This window comes from Colias croceus, chromosome 1, assembly GCF_905220415.1.
Source record: "Colias croceus chromosome 1, ilColCroc2.1".
In the NCBI taxonomy this organism is placed as follows: domain Eukaryota; kingdom Metazoa; phylum Arthropoda; class Insecta; order Lepidoptera; family Pieridae; genus Colias; species Colias croceus.
Window position 1 is genome coordinate 13,634,696 of NC_059537.1, and position 17,759 is coordinate 13,652,454.

Consider the following 17,759-nt stretch of genomic DNA (forward strand, 5'->3'; position numbering starts at 1 on the left):
AACAATAAAATTTAATACAAAAGTAAATAAATAATATTAGTTAATCATAATTAGCTTGAATTGTAAACACATGCAATGGACGCAATATGTCACTTTTCATTTACTATGAAGAATAACAAATAATCTTCTGATTCCCGCACTAAAGATTCTGTTAAAATTGGCAAATACATACAATATAACGTCCTCAAATGATTGTTATGTAAATAACCTCAAGGTATATAGGTGTTAAGTGGTCGCTCGTTGGTTCTTCATTATCGCAATATGTAATTTCTCCATAGATAAGATATCTTGAGAGAAGATTGAAGGTGAGCTAATTATAATTTAAAAGGTTACGAAAATAACTATTATTGTATATCCTAAATTTCATCAATACTGACTAAATCATAGTCGTTGAATATTAAATTAAGGGCCGATTTTTCAATGCTTGGATAAAACTTATCCGTCGAATAATGTATAAAACTACCATTTTAAAAACGTATTCTATTTGCCCGTATTTGACAGTTTACGTGACATTTTAATATTATCGTGTAATACTTTATTGGACGGATAAGTTTTATCCAAGCATTGAAAAATCGGCCCTTAATCGTATTTGTCAAATACTATAATAACTTTTATTATTAGGCTAGTGGTCCGCCCCGGCTCCGCCTATTGTACATAATAGAATAGCCTATAATTATTAAGGATAGGATGAAAGAACTTTCGAAAACGGTCCAGTAATTCCAGAGATTAGCGCGTTCAAACAAACAAACAAGCTCTTCAGCTTCATATTATAAGTGAGATTTTATGATAACGTTGCGAGACCATCATTCTAGTTATTATATTATAGAGTACAAGTATGTTTTATCAATCCTAGTTTTGAATAGTTTCAAATAATTTTTAAGCTATTGCATAGCTTTTATCGCGGGCCTTGAGCGCGGGGACTGAATCGAGAAATTCCGTAACGAAAAAACCTCACGCTCCCCACTCCGACGGGCTCGGAGGTGTGGCTTGAAGGCATGCTATGCAATAGCTTTACCGCGGCAGTCCCCGAGTGCCACACGTCTTTTTTTTATGTTGTTTCCTGATATCTCAATGACGACCGAATCTATTAAGAAATTCATAAAGCCTTTGAGTATGTCCTACCGTCTTTTAAAACTTATTAAGCTCTCTAATTTAAAGATTCATTCAGTAATTTTAAAGATAAGGGCCAATATGTTACATGAAGGCGTTTATGTAACAGTATTACATGTGGTATTACATGATTTGCAATCACCATCACCAAAATATGTTAAACATAATCTATACATATTATAATAAATCTGTAGAAGGGTCAATTCTGTACATTGAAAATATTGAAAAAATAAATACCAGGGGGTGTTACTGGATCGATACCAAACCCAAATATGTGATTAAATAAATTTTTGTCTGTCTGTCTGTCTTTCTGTCTGTCTGTCTGTCTGTATGTGAAGGCATCACGTAAAAACTAACGGTTCGATTTCGATGAAACTTGGTATAATTATACCTTATTTTCCTGGGCATAAAATAGGATACTTTTTATCCCAAAAAAAACGTAGAAAAAAAAAATCTTAATTTTTCTTAATTTCTCCGCGCGGACGGAGTCGCGGGCGGAAGCTAGTTATTATAATAAGATTGATGAGACCGTAAGAGATATGTTAATGATATTCTAACTTGATAAGAACCTAGACATTTGATAACACAGTAAACAAAACAACTCAAGATGGTTTTTAAATATAAAGATATTCAGTATGGATTGGATTGAAATAAGGGTATAAAAAGGTCAATACTCGAAAAACGATAAGATGAAAGTCATTAGAAATTGTAATTAATAAAGAAACGATTACTTAATATTCATTCATAAAAGGTAGTTTGCAAATTTAAGAGGCAATGAGGAAAGTTGGAAATCTTAACACTGACCTTATTAAATAACTAGCTTCCGCCCGCGACTCCGTCCGCGCGGATGTCGGTCTTCGCGTGGATGGTTATTTCTCCATTTTGAGTACCTCTGTCAATAACATCTTATAAATATCTATTGGACCCAATTCCCAAATACGGCTAGGCCTATAATAATACGCAACGTGTGTTCGCGGTTCTACGGAACAACGTCTATGGATAAAACTGAAAAATTAAGATTAATTTTTTTCTACGTATTTTTCCAGGATAAAAAGTATCCTATTTTACGCCCAGGATAATAAGGTATAATTATACCAAGTTTCATCGAAATCGAACCGCTAGTTTTCACGTGATGCCTTCACATACAGACAGACAGACAGACAGACAGACAGACAGACAAAAAATTTTTTAATCACATATTTGGGTTTGGTATCGATCCAGTAACACCCCCTGCTATTTATTTTTTCAATATTTTCAATGTACAGAATTGACCCTTCTACAGATTTATTATATGTATAGAAGAATTAGCTTAATCTTTGAAGAAAGAAATGTAAAGTTATACACGTTAAAGGGAATTTAAAAAAACTTCTTTATAACTTTTTCTTGAATTACAGTTTTCAATCATGTGTTATTTTGATGACAAAAATGCATATTTCAACATCTAGTTAAAGAATACATAATAACGTCTATGTGTTTTTCAACTTAAGAATCATAAACTACCTAATCGAGCAGTCAGTAATCCTATATTTTCCTCAAGAGGATGTATGTGGGTTTCATTCGGTGACCACTAAAAATATTACCAGATGAACGTTTTCTTATTTGCTATTTAGTATGATGGTGCAAAACAGCTTCTAAACCCTAATTTATAAGCAAATATTTGAGAGAGTCAGCATCCATTAAATTTCAAGTAATGTGTATCATAAAACTTGTATGCTTTTTAAATCGTAAGTGTTATCATCGCATCGAATTCATAATTATAACGCACTTATGGTTTATGATTGTGATTTTTAAACAACTCCATAATATTAACTATTCCAAACTCTTCCATATATTATGTACTAAAACTTATTAGTACTATGTAACTAATCTAAATACACTATAGATTTCGATTTGTTTTATTTGAATGTCTATTGGTAATTCTTTTTCCTTTTCCTTTCTAGCTTCCTTTTAACTTTGCCTTTCTTTTGCCAATAATAAACGCAACCACGGATTTGATTTTGTCTTTTCATTTATATCAATATTGATTGGAGAAACAAATTGAAAATCAATAATTCTCGTGGATCTAGGTTCAAGAGGTCATCATAGTATAATAAATAAAAGATACTGAAATTAGACAAATTGGCGTGAATCGTGATTAGTTACTTTCAAACGTGTTTAAAGGTATTACGGGTGTTTGTATCACGGTGCATTTACATCAAACGAACATAGAACTAGAGCTAGAGCAAGAGCATTCTTTCGTGATCTTTGTAAAAGCAAATTCAGTGTTGTTCGGAATTAGAACATTGCATAGAATCTTTTCGAACGCACTTAGAACAACGAAAGAATGCTCTGCGCCTGTTTACACTAAACAAATTTGACACAGTGGGGTTAGAATGAGCATTCGCTCGTTTGATGTAGGTAAATGCACCGTACGGGTGTTGCGCACGGGTACGGGTGTTGTGTTGTTGGAACAAGCAAATCGATAGATTTTATCATTCTATTATAGAAAATGTAATTACTGATACAAATACGCTAATACGGTAATGCTTATCACAGACTTTCATTTTAACCTCTATAAAATTGTAATATTTTTCTAATAAAATAGGTATTATTTTATATTATTTCAGATAATTTTAAAATCCTTATCAATATAACCTGAAAATACTGACTGATATGCATAAAGTATAACTTTGACAGATTAGGTGGAAAAATACGTAGAAAATATATTGTTTACCAATCTGGGCTCTCTTAAATAAAAGAACAGTTTGGCCATAAGTACATTTATTTAATAACGTTTCGTTTTGAAATTTTCCTCCATAGAACAACCACAATATAACTTATTGCTATATTGTTCGCCAGTAATCACTTGTATACAGAATACATACAACAACGACCTGTGAAATATTGAAGGCCACGAGGAAAATTATGTAATTTTTTATTGATCTTGCCTGCTTGGAATAAAGTAGGTTTATTTTTCCTTCTCGTTTAATTGTAAAATCACAATGTTAATCACATGATGCCTTGCTGTATTTTCCATCTAGGACATATAATATAACAGTTTCCATTTATAACAGAAATAAAATTATCTTTTAACTATCTATCTCTAGTGTTTCATAAAAATCAATTACTTTTTCTTAACCAAATTTTCAGCGAAACTATCAAAAGCGGGATCCTGGAGGTTCATCATTAAACTCTCTCCTGACAGGAAAACTTTGTTCTGTGACTTCGCGATCATTCTAGAAATATTCTGCGCGGCTCTGATCTTACGTAGTTTCAAGTATCCGGGGTTCATTGACACTGCTTTTCCTAGCAACTCTGCTGCCTCAGCTTCACCTTCGGCTTGAACAATTTTCTGCTGTCGTTCCTGCTTTGCTCTTTCTACTATGAAGGACGCCCGCTGTGCCGCTTGCTGAGCTATCTGTTTTGCTTCAACTGCAGCGGAGTACTCTCTACCAAAACTCATCTCAGTGAGCGACACATCATCGAGAATAATATTGAAATCAGCAGCCCTTTCAGCTAGTTCTCTTCGTATCAGCAAAGATACTTGATGCCGTTGTGTGATCAGTTGGGAAGCGGTGAATTTAGCAACGACTGATTTCAAAACTTCATTACAAATGGACGGTAGAACTTTTTCATCATAGTTTGTGCCTAGCTGCCGGTACATTGTGGGTAAACTTTCCGCATTGGGCCGAGTTAACACTCTTAGTGAAATATTAACCATTTGCAAGTCTTTTGACCCGGTAGGTGAAGATATAACGTGTGGTCGTGACCTTATGTCATAGATGATAGGTTTCTGGAACCAGGGTATACGAAAGTGCATTCCTTCCGTCAAGATGTGTCTCTGTACTCCTCCTATTCGGTTGTACATGATGGCTCGGTGTCCTCCATCTACGTTGAAAACTGTTTGGGACACACAATACGTTGTTGCACCAATAACAGCAACTGCTTTCAAACCATTGGCCAAGGCTTGCGGATTTCTGAATTTAGAAGCCATTTTTTAACCAATTAGGATAACACAGATTTAAAACACTTCAGAGAGGTTTTAAGGCTTTGCACCAAGTTTTTATTGTTATAAAATATAAATTTTCCACTATTAACGCGTGTCACACTACATGGTTGTTTTATCACTGACACTTGATGATGAATAGCTAAATTCTTGTGAAGGTCTGATTCACAGCACCGTATGTTAATTAGGACAGTGTCGTAAATTCAGACAAAAAGAGGCAGCGCTCTTGTAGATAAAATTGCTAGTATTGGGAACAGCATGTGGTTAAATAGATTGATATTATTTTCAATTAATTCAATAGTTTATTATTTTCTTAATTAATATGCAACACTAGAATTTATTCGCTGGTTTAAGATAATTTTTCCAAAGATACTGTACCTTATCGTTAATATACTAGATATTGTTTTAAGTTATAAACTTAAAGCTGTGCTAATTGATGTTTACAAATAATTATTCGTACTATTAAATTGTATGTATTTAATAAAATGTGTTGATGAAATAAAAAAAAAGAAAAAAGATGAAAATAAAATTTCTTAACATAGCATAGGAGATGAGAGATAAATGACTCTACATACAAAAAATTGCTAACAATAGCGCCTAGGATGATAAATAAATGACTCTACAATTTTACATACATTAAACATACGTCCTTTTAAACTTACAATAGCTCAAATGTTAATTAGCTGAAGATAATAGTATTTTCAGCAGATAGAGGCTTAATACTGATAATGCGAAAGTTCGCATCGCAACAGAGTGATTCCTGAAATGTTTTTTCCGGTTGAAAATAGAGAGATTAAAGATTGATAAAGTGTCCTTTTTACCGCAGTAAAAAATGTCATTCCCTTGAGAATTTTCTTTGAGTACGAGGAAAAAGTTACAGGGAAAAGCTACATTAATGCTACATTAATGCTACATTAATGATGATATTTAAATATGGGTAGTAGGCAATAACTAGTTGCATAAAATGATAATGTTCTAGCGGTTGACGCGGTTGGTCAAACAAACCAATTTGCATACAACTGACTTTATCTCAGAATACGTAATATTTCATACTTTTATATAACGTTTACTACAATATTAATTATGAATGTTTATTAAGAAACATTTATGCTATTTAATTTTGTAAAATAAATGCAAATTATGAAAAATGATAATACTTAGTTATTCTTTGATATAAAGTGTGTATAAATAAACATTTAGCTGATTTTAATACAAAAGTGTGCTATATATTATACGTTTAAAAAATATTTACATAAATAATCATTTTATAAGCGATAATAATGAGTTTTTAAAAATATTACCCTATATTCATAGTGTAGAGCACTTACAATTTCTCTTACATAAATATCTGGGTGATTGCCGGTATTTTGAAGCTTAACCAATTTTTATGAAATGAAATTTATAATGAACATATAGGTATTATAATATGTGTTAGTTTCTACAATTAAGTAGATAGGTATTATTAAATACAACAGAGAGGTAATACCTGTTAATTTCTCAGATTCATTTATATACATTTGAACAAATAAATAAGAAAGTACAAGAAGACGACCATGTAGTAGGTAATTGATGATATTATTCACTATTTTATTATTTTGTTTCAGTGAAGGTTTCATATTTATTATTTACTAGCTTTCCGCCCGCGGCTTCACCCGCGTTTTGAAAGAAAAACCCGCATAGTTCCCGTTCAAGTGGGATTTCCGGGATTGCGTCATTTTCCCGGGATAAAAAGTAGCCTATTTCCTTTCTCAGGTATCAGAATATCTCCATACCAAATCTCATGAAAATTGGTTCAGTAGTTTAGGCGTGATTGAGTAACAGACAGACAGACAGAGTTACTTTCGCATTTATAATATTAAGTATGGATAAATGAGATGAATATAATATTTCACTTGTTTTACTAAATAGTTACTATATTCATATGCTAATCTATGTAACAAATCAAGACCGTATAATAGAAACGCATAAAATTTACTAATAATTTAATACGGCTCTTTTGTTCCAGAATAACACTACAATTTACTACCTAGTTATTATATTTAAAAAAAAGTCTTACCAAAATATATTACGCACTTGCACACTCACTTCAAGGTTAAATGCACTCAATTATGTCACTTATTGTATGGAAATAGGGTCGAAATCGCGGTGGGTTGATAAAAGAAAGGCGATCGACGCGGGCGCACGCTACGATGCGCGAGTTCGGATGACAAGTTGGCTGTTATCACAAGACGTGAGAGGAACTAGAGTGGCCATGGAGGTTATTTGTATTGGATTTGAAAAACCTTTGAAAACGTTATTTAGACTGTATATGCGGTACCTAGTTTTTATCCAAAAGAAAAGACAAGAATCGAAAAGGGTGAAAAATTATATAGCACACATATTCGAAAAGTTCATGCAACAAAATTCGACGTTGTAAATTATACAGAAACAAGGTCGTTACAGCACATACAAAGTAAGGCATCTCTTCTTGTGTTAACTAGTGTATATAAAGCAGCGCTTAGCCCCCCTAACATAAAGTAGAGCTGCACTTTTGCTTGCTCTACCATAAAAATATGCTTTACCCAATCAGATAAACTTCACTGATCGAGCACGTAAACACTAAATCGTACAGGAATTTGAGGTAACGAACTTGAGATACATATACAATATTATACAGTCACTATATACAGTAATAATGCTCTATTAACATAAAACAATATTATTAAAACGAATAAGCCAGAATATTAACCGCATAATGAATTAATTAGTGCGAGCTGAAACAAAAAATAAATTGACAATAATCATGCAAAACCAAAAAAATACAAATCCAATAAAAATAAAAATCATGGTCACTCAACCTACAAGATGAATGAATAGGACACAAATCCATTACCCACTACGGTGACAATGCAGCATCGTGTTATGGCGACTCGTGACCAGCCATAATGTTCTGTTATCATAAGATCTCTCTTAATTTATGTTAATTATTACAATGTTTACTGAGAAATATGGACGTGAAATTCAACTATGTATACTTGTGTGAAGAAAGTGAATGTCTTCGTATAAAATATGTACTTCATATTTTTCACTAGCTTCTCGCTCGTAGCTTCGCTTGCGCACTTTAAGTTACGTTTCATGCAAAATGTTTCACCTCTGTAGTCTATAACATTTAAAAGGTTAATTTTTGCCTAAATGTTATCTAATAGTAATTTCGAGCCTTATAATTTGCTTATGCGAAGTGTAGGATATCCACAGTCAGATTAAAAAAATAACTCTATATTTTAACAGAGCAAGAGCAACATACCTAATTAATCGTAACTTAAGAGCCAAATAGATACGCCATATCGATCTTCATAATTATACAAAGAAATTTCTCAGGAACTAGTAGGTAATTAAAATAGACTAAACCTGTTCATAATTTATTCACCTCATCCTGAGATACATCCTGGAACTAAACTTCCATACTTACCAATAAAATGCGGAAACATTGAACCCGTTCTGAATTACTTTTACTTTCAATCGACCTGTGTTACGTGATTATCATATAAGTTATAGCTGCCTCTTCTTATTGAATAATATTTATTTTAATTTCATTTAGATCAGCTATGAATATTAAATGGGTTTAAATAGTGATTTAATGCTGTATTTGTTTGACTTAGAACATTATATTTTGTACTAGGTACATAATATGTGCTACAATAATATGTCCATTGAGTGTGAATCGCGGATTCCAAAACCTTGCACAATGTTTAAGAAAAAGCCGATCTGTCTCTATGTTTTGTAGGATCCTACCTACTATGAGCTAATATATTAGCTATAAGTAAAAACATAATTAAATTATTATATGGAACATGTTACTATGCACCTGATTTCGAATCTAATGCGTTCATACAGATTTTAGAATCATAATTATTATAATAGACCAAACTTAGTCTCTTCTTTATCTTATTTTATTTATTTTAAATAATTTACGGCTTTTAAAAACAATAATTAACATACATCGTGCGTAAAGCCACCGTCACGAGTGTCCTCAAAAGAAAAACATTAAAATAATTTGTTACTTCACGACCGACCATTTTGCATTTTGCGGTAATCATTTCCATTTGACGCAATTATCCTTGTTATCTCAGATCTTTCAGGGTTTCTTTGCTTCAGTGATTTTGATAGTCAATTACCTACAATTATCTATTTATTTGTTCTTTAGAGTACATAAAACAATTTAGAGAAAATGGTAAAAAATAAAAATACTATAAGTTGAAAGTAATTATAAGGTCGTTATATTCTTGGGGTCTAAGCTTAATGTATATTGTTGTAAGTAAATCGAATCCATTCCAGGCTTTGCATTCCGGATCGACAGTAAACTACCAATTTCATCATTGAAAATATATTTCCACCTCTTCTCAAACATGGTTTGAAGAACCTATAAAAAAAGAAAATAATAAATCAATACCTATTAATTAATTTTAAAACAGCAGCGAAAACATCAAAAACCAGAAAAAAGTTCTGGAAGTGGTAGGTATCCGGTGATTCGATTTGAATTTCAAATGACCTTTGACATTCAAAACAGTGGAGTGGAAAATAGGTTTAGCGATATCTGTAGAAATAGGTTAGTTATTTCCTATGTATCCGGGAACAGCATCCGATCCTCGAATCAGCTTAGATAAGTGCTAGTGTACAAGACTAGTGTTTGATAAGTTATAGCGGCGAAATTGAATTTAATGCGGTAACTACGATTATTTTGTTCAGAGGTGTTGGCACGAATTCGAATTGATTTCCAATTTGAATTTATTAAAATTTATTAATAATGTATACGATTAACTTTACTTACCATAATATTAGCCATATTAGTAACTACAATTATTATTAATGAGGATGACTATCTACTTGAGTTATTATTTTCAATTTCTTAAATAATTTAAGTACCTTTTAAATAAAATAGCAAATACACATCCAAACAATTTTGCATTATAAAACTCACAGGAGACTAAAATTGTTCCTATTGTTAATTTTAAACCCTTCGTCTACAGTCTGAACCCCACGAATAGCGGAAAGAACACGCATGCGTGCTTTGCCATCACTCTAACTCCACCTGTCAACAACAGCCGGTCTACATAACCTATAACAATTAAATCAAAACAAACAATTTTTAGTGTGTACGTTTTATATTTCTATTGGACGTAATATCGGACCATTGCCTTTTAATCAAATACCAATTGAAATCATTTATCGGTTGGTAGCAATTGATTGAGTGTTGTTTTAATATTTGATCGACGAAGACTAATAATTGGTGACTGGGAAATATATAATTTTGTAAGTTTTTAACTGAAACCTTATGTGTGTGTGAATAAAAGTGTTAAATAGTGTTATATTGTGTTAAAAACGCGCCGGTAAATCATAGCTACAGCCTACAGGCTACAGCTGTTCTAACATCGTATGATTTTGCGAAAGGTGAAATTGTCTGTCTCTTTCTAACTAACGGAGCTTCCGCGTGGTACCTACTCGTAGAAGATCCTGAATTTAACTTTGAAAATAAATAATAATATATAAATCAGTTTAGTAGTCGTTAGGTAACTCTATACCATAATATGTATTTCATCTGAAATATTGTGTGAGGATTTTGTTGCCAAACTAAATATATGTAGCATGTTCGTTGTGAAGGACTAGTGTCTGAAATAGGATGTATCGCGACTATTTATTTTTATCACAGACTTTTATCAATATTAATTAATATACTTTGAATATAATATATTCATATAATATATTCAATATAATATATTCAAAGTATATTAATTAATATTGATAAAAGTCTGTGATAAAAATAAATAGTCGCGATACATATTACATACATATAATAGGTGTAATCAAAACTTTTTTATAGGTTAATAGGTTTTGATATCGATTTTTTTGATCATCGCTCTCAGTAGATAATTTTTTTTAAAGATAAAAAATCATGAGAAGACAGCTTACTCACGTGATTGCAAGAAGAAACTGTGCCAATTAGGTAAAAGCTTAAAAATAACGACTAAAAGTAGAGCAAATATTTTTAAAACAGTGTCTAAACTCAGGCTAATTAGTCTTTCCTTTTTGCTTTTATCTTGGAGATGTTCAAAGAGAGGAATTGCACTCAGAATCTTGTCATATAAGTTAGCTTGTAATTACTACTTATTACTTTCACTACGAAGATTTTGAAAGAAAAGCAAGTAAATTGTTAATTGCTTAATATTATCCTTTAAATCCTTCACTTGATATTTGATAGTGATTACCTTCCTTGAGTGGATTACAATACAATTTTAGATACTAAAAAACCCTACTTATAAACACAACATAAATAAATTATTTCCCAGTAATACATTTCTTTTGATAAAATGCAAAATATAATTTTAAAACCGTATTATAAGAATCATCAACACAACTTGATAATAACGTAAAATATATGCTACTTTAGGAATTATAAAAGAAGAGTGGATGAATCAATGATGTTATATTTGCACAAACGACCATTGATTCAACGTTGCACAGTCATCTACATAAACACAAAGTTCCTATCAAAACAGTTCAATAATTCACGTTTTCAATGGCCTCTTTTAAAGTAAAATGGATTTCAAATCCGCCATTTGATTCCCAGCTGAAATATTCGCTTCAGTCAAATAGACTGGAAAGATTAGTCGTTTAGTGTCGCGCCATTTCATTTTACTGTTTTGAGTGTCGGAGTATGGAGTAGAATATTCTTTCAAACCACAGTTTCAAACATTCAATTTGGTGGACTGTTGACAGTTTTGTTTTATTGCACGTTCTTAGCTGATAATTTCGCTAGGTATATTTTTGTTGTCCGTCTGTTTAATATAAGCTGAAGTTTACCTACATTGAATACTCAAGTCTACGGTGCCTAATCAAACTTATGAGCCAACGGAATCAAAGGACACAGCCGTTTCTGCTTCAAATTTACGCAAATTTTGATATTCGCAAGGGAATCAAAACCTACTCCCCGTGAACACAGAATCTTGAAAGTTAAACGTCTTATCGCACAGATAAAGGAAAAATTGTAAAAAGTAAAATTTACAATTACAACATAGGTACTTATACACACAGAATAATAACTATTAGCTAGTTTATACGGAACCTTTCGGTACGCGAGTCCGACTCCGAGGTCGACGTTGTTGGCCGATTTTTTTTGGGAATTAACATACATTTTATACACGTACAAAATGTATGTGTTCATGAGAATATAAAGAGTAAGGACACTAAATGTAGGTACGGTCTATACAAATCATATTATAGTGGTGGGGATCGAACCAACAACCTCTCAAGGAAAAAATTGTCAGGGTCAATAACCATTGCTCACCAATTCGTCAATTACTGTACTAGTATAATAATATTATTGTCACAAAAAAGCAAATTTGTAACTGTAACTATATATAGATTGGAAAAAGTTGTTGTCACGTAATAAAAAAAACACTCGAAACCGTTCAGTGCGTTTTAGTTACAAAATGTTATCTTCTTCACCTTTAAATGCTCGAAAAGAACACCTTATAAAATTGTTGTATGCGCTCCTTAGAATTTCTGACATCAATATCGGCCCATTTTCTTATTTATATTGCAGAAATACTGCCCTTCAAAATATAATGCAGGATATTCACAATAGCATCTAAAGAAATAGCGTAACAACTGTAAAATATTTCGTCATATAGGTAGCACATGGCATTGCCAATGCTACAGGTGCGGGGTCATCAACCTCACCTGTCAATGAAGTTGACAACTAGCTATATTATAATATTTTATCTACTATACATATTGATAAATAATATCAATCGAGTGCACTTGTAAAACGTGTAAAACATATGTAATTCGAATTATTTTTATATTAGGGAAAATTATGATTTTATCCATTTTAGTTTTATCTGCGAATAATAAACCATTATTGTTCTTAGCTTTATCATCTTTACGCATAGTAAATTATGATTTAACGCAATAAAAACAAATAACTCGGTTAAACCTAACAGATTGACCGCTACCGTTTAACATTCTTCAAATTGCTTCGCATATTAACGCTACCGTATTCGTATCGCATTGTTTAACCGGCCCAATTTCAAGAGCACTATTATTCAATACGATCACTCATTAATCAGGTTATTTTCCACGTTGCGAGCTTACGTTAGTTTTTTCTATGACACACTGACTCGCATCACTTGCAGTTCTTCCGGCGATGACGCGTGACGTGCTCCACGCACGTGCTCAATAATATCAAAGAGACAGACCATCTCCCCTTCCGTTCCAGCCTCTTCAAACGTGACATTGAACTGAAAGTTATAAAATACAACGTAATCATAGCGTGATGCCTTTATGTATGGCGATTAGTGAATTTTGATACCGTTATCAGGCCACTTACAGCTCGATACAAGATATGCTGTATTAGAAGTTAGATCGTCCTATTTGACGGCGATTATTGAAGACTGATCGATCGCACCACGGGATCAATAGAGGGATCAAGATATTAGTATAAGTGATAATTAATTAGTGTATATAGCTGATAAGGCTATTAAGGAAGAGCAAATGTCTGTGAATAATCTGCAAAATGGGCTGCACAAAGGTGTCGATAATCCTAGAATATTGGTAACAGATGAGGAGGAGCCAAAGAAGTATGATGTATCGGGAAGTGTCATGGATGGGTTGATTCTAGATGTGAACGAAACGACGTATACGGTGTTTAAAACTAGATGGCTTATGCTGGGGTTCTTTGTGTTGTATTCAGCGTCTAACTCGTTACAATGGACGCAGTATACGATAATTTCAGACATAGTGGTTAACTATTATGGAGTGTCCAGTAATGTGGTGTCGTGGACGTCCATGGTTTATATGATTACGTATGTGCCGTTGATATTTCCTGCTAGCTGGCTTTTGGATAAAACGGTGAGTTATTCTTGGCTAGTTTTCTTTTAGTTATACTGACACGAGGCTTATATGAGTGAATTAGGGAAGCGCGCTCCATCAAGGCCACATCTCAGTTTACCATCAGGCGAGGTCGTGGTCAAACGCTTCCCTCTCTTATAAAAAAAAGAATTTTCTTTTTCAGTATATGCTTATGATGAGATCATGCAGATTATTTGTGTACATGACGATATCTAATAACTAACTTTGCATGTTATATTTATTAACACTTTCTAAGTACCTAGGTTAAAATAATGAATTGCTAGTGTGTCTAGCATACAATAATTGTATATTATATTCCATTTAGATTATTTATAAAAATATAGTTTTGGAATAGATAATCCCTTAGCTTATGGGTAATGATGATTTCATGAGATCGTAGAGTTAGGGACTTATTATTTTATGAAATACCTAATTCCAATAAAACTCTTGCAATTTATTATTCTTTTATTGACAGAAATTATTCCAAATTTTAAAGTGTTCAGATCCGTCTCTGGAACATTAAGGGGGCCGTATTTGCAGATTTTCAGGTAAACATAAGCATGATACCAACCATGATATTTACGTTGTATAAAACATGAATAAATAGTTTATAATCGATCAATTAATGATTAAAAATTATGTAACGTAATTTAAAAGATAACTGCAGCTGGCATAACTATAAAGTTTTCCCAATCCACGCATAGATTCCGCTTCATTATTATATATGTTATTAATACATGTTATTTAATTCCGTCTTCCCCCTTATATCCTATTCTGGTAGGCAACAACCATAGACTCTTATGGTCTATGGGCGAGGCAACCTGCATACCACCAGGCAGTGCGTCCGCTCGTTTGCCTCCCCATAATATAAAAAAAATACGTGTGGCACTCGGGGACTGCCGCGGTGCTATTGCATAGCATGCCTTCAAGCCACACCTCCGTGCCTGTCGGAGTCGGGAGCGTGAAGTTTTTCGTTACGCTATTTCTGGATTCGGTCCCCGCTCTCAAGGCCCGCGATAGAAGCTATGCAATAGCTTAAAAAGTTTTAGAAGAAATTGCAAACGAACAGCAAACAAAACTGATAGTGCTAACAAGCGATCTTATGTATCCTAATTTGACGATTCTGCAATAATTTTGCTATGCAATAAGAAAACTCCGTCTTCCAATTAAATTAAAACCGGTTCTAAGTATTCGGCATTACAATGCTGTCCAGCAAGCTTCGAAGTTTCATTATATTTTGTTTTAAATTTTTTGCAGTGTTTTGTTTTTTAAGCTTCAATCTCCACGTTTGGTTTGGTTATTTATTTGTGTTTCTACGTAAATCAAAGGCCAGTAAAAACAGCGTGTGTGCCGACTGCCGAGCACACATCTGAAGTGAAACTTCTTTGGCAAGATTCAAAGATACCAAAATCGTCGCCTTACTTCATGACGTGACGGTATTGCCATGAAGCGACCTTGAAATTTTACTCTCATCACGTCTAAAAAAGTTTTACTTCAAAAATATAAGTTGATGTATATTTTTACCCTATTTGTTTTTACTGCAGCGAATTGTACCTAATAACATTGCAATTGGTTTTAAACTAACATGTTGTCGTGACGTTGATAAAAGTAAATAATTAGCTTAATCAAAATATGTAATTCCTTATTAAAAAATATTTATAAGAATGACCAAAAATAAAAAAAATTTAATTAACTTGGACATCAAGTTTAAAATTTGAATTATTATCTACAACTAAACAATATCTACCCATATGAAGCCGCGGGAATAATTTAGTTCAATCGAAGTCTGCATATTATTTAAGACGACCTTCGCGGGGAATCTCAATATTATAATTTATAAGCAGACTTTATCTACCTATACATTGTAGTATTATTATCTCCCTAAGAAATGATATCTTAAACTAATAAGCCTGATAGATAGTCGGTTTTAGAGATATCGTTTGCTGCTAGGTGTAACACATTTACACATTATAGACATGGCTTGAAAATGGCAAAAGAAAAGAAGGTAGATTTAAATCACGAATATTATTTAGAATATTACCACTGAAAAGACGTGGTGCATATTTTTTAACACGCTTTTATTAGCTTCACTTGTATGTTTCTATACTAGCTGTGCCCTGCGGTTTAACCCGCATTGCTCCGCTCCTGTTGGTCTTAACGTAATAATAATATAGCCTTCCTCGACAAATGGGCTATCTAACACCGAAAGAATTTTTCAAATCGGACCAGTAGTTCCTGAGATTAGCGCGTACAAACAAACAAACAAACAAACTTCAGCTTTATAATATTAGTATCTAGATGTAAGTACTATGTAACCGACTCAAACTAAATTTTGGACTATAAACGGACAGATTTCGAACTTTAATATAGGTACTTATCATGAATCGATAACAATACAATGGTTTCACGAGTTTATCTTCTACTGTCTAGTTTTTTTGCGCTATATTAATTAATTCAATACCTATAACTTCTCTTATCTGTTTATATAAGTAATTAAAAATTAAAATAATAAATTGAAAAGGAAAATCCATACTTTAACGGGACTCGACGTATCCTGCGGTAACCCTTCAGACCCAAGCTCATGTTAATATATCGCCGACGATGGCTCATAAATAATGTTAATGGTTGACGTGGCTCTGTTCTGCTGAGGCTGCGTTTCATTTCCGAGTTAGAAATGCAATACGATATTGTATTATTGTATAATTATAGGAAATTAAACTTGAAATAATTGAGTTTATTTTACTTAGAAAATTCAAAATATAAGAGGAAAGTTATCTGCCGATAAAAATCATAATACATATAGATATTCTTTCATTTAGAAATAAAGTAACATCTAAAAAATAAAAAAATAATACCTTATATGATTATTGACATACAATCATACAGTTGGTACAATATTATAAAGGTCAAAGTATAAATTTAAGAGGAAACTGATCTGTTAACAGTCGTCGTCGTTGTCGTCGTTTCAGCAGTAGGTCTTCCACTGCTGGACATAACCCTCCCCCAAATACTTTCAGAACGGCCGATCACCAGCTGCCTGCATCTACCTGCTCCATGCTATCTTGATAAGGTGACCATCTATTTGGAGGCCGTCCTGCACTGCGTCGTCCTCAAACATTAAGCAACAGTGTGGTGGTCAAATTAAAATTGTTTAAATAGACTGTTCTCATAATTGATCAACAGTCTATATTTTATACAAATTGTATTTTGAGATTGTGTTTCTTTTTACCTTTTTCCTTTTACCTATCTTATGGACATACTAGTGGTCCGCCCCGGCTCGCCCGTGGTACATATTTCGCAATAAAAGGTAGCATATGTCCTTTCTCGGGTATCAAAATATCTCCATACCAAATTTCATGCAAATTGGTTCAGTAGTTTAGGCGTGATTGAGTAACAGACAGACAGACAGAGTTACTTTCGCATTTATAATATTAGTATGGATCTATAGTTAGTATAAGAAATAAGAATAATACAGTTGTCAGTATCATCTCTAATCCCATTACCTACTCGATACACGGGAACTGTAATTTCCTTTACGTTTCTTAAATCCTTTGCTGTTTTGCTAATTTAGATTCAAAGGTTTTTCTAGTAACTCGATTTTATTTCGTTCATTTTCAAATACTTAGTTTTTCAATAGATTTGGGAAATCGCTTTTAGTTGATTATCTTGTAAAAATTAGACCCTTTACCGAAAATATACCAAGGGTTTTAATAAAAAATATTATTACGGATGACGACCGACCTTTTTTGAAATAGTTAAAGTCTAATAAATATGTTGG

At 32.8% G+C, this 17,759-nt stretch overlaps 2 protein-coding genes across 2 annotated transcripts; one reads left to right on the forward strand and one right to left on the reverse strand.

Annotated features, from left to right (window-relative positions):
* Positions 1-3,853: 3,853 nt before the first annotated feature.
* On the reverse strand, positions 3,854-5,206 carry LOC123696821 (prohibitin-2-like). Its single transcript, XM_045643197.1, has one exon. It carries the CDS (start codon positions 5,081-5,083, stop codon positions 4,214-4,216), a length of 870 nt encoding a protein of 289 aa, XP_045499153.1. The 5' UTR covers positions 5,084-5,206; the 3' UTR covers positions 3,854-4,213.
* An 8,081-nt stretch (positions 5,207-13,287) lies between these two features.
* Positions 13,288-17,055, forward strand: LOC123706054 (feline leukemia virus subgroup C receptor-related protein 2-like). Its single transcript, XM_045655184.1, has 2 exons — positions 13,288-13,981; positions 16,999-17,055. Exons 1-2 carry the CDS (start codon positions 13,625-13,627, stop codon positions 17,053-17,055), a joined length of 414 nt encoding a protein of 137 aa, XP_045511140.1. The 5' UTR covers positions 13,288-13,624.
* Positions 17,056-17,759: the final 704 nt, after the last annotated feature.

What these genes read in the sequence shown, in the direction of transcription:
- LOC123696821 (XM_045643197.1), bottom strand. Translation starts at nt 5,083, where the DNA reads ATGGCTTCTAAATTCAGAAATCCGCAAGCCTTGGCCAATGGTTTGAAA.
- LOC123706054 (XM_045655184.1), top strand. Translation starts at nt 13,625, where the DNA reads ATGTCTGTGAATAATCTGCAAAATGGGCTGCACAAAGGTGTCGATAAT. An exon ending in GCTGGCTTTTGGATAAAACG is followed by an intron (nt 13,982 to 16,998) that starts GTGAGTTATTCT and finishes AAATACTTTCAG; the next exon opens with AACGGCCGATCACCAGCTGC.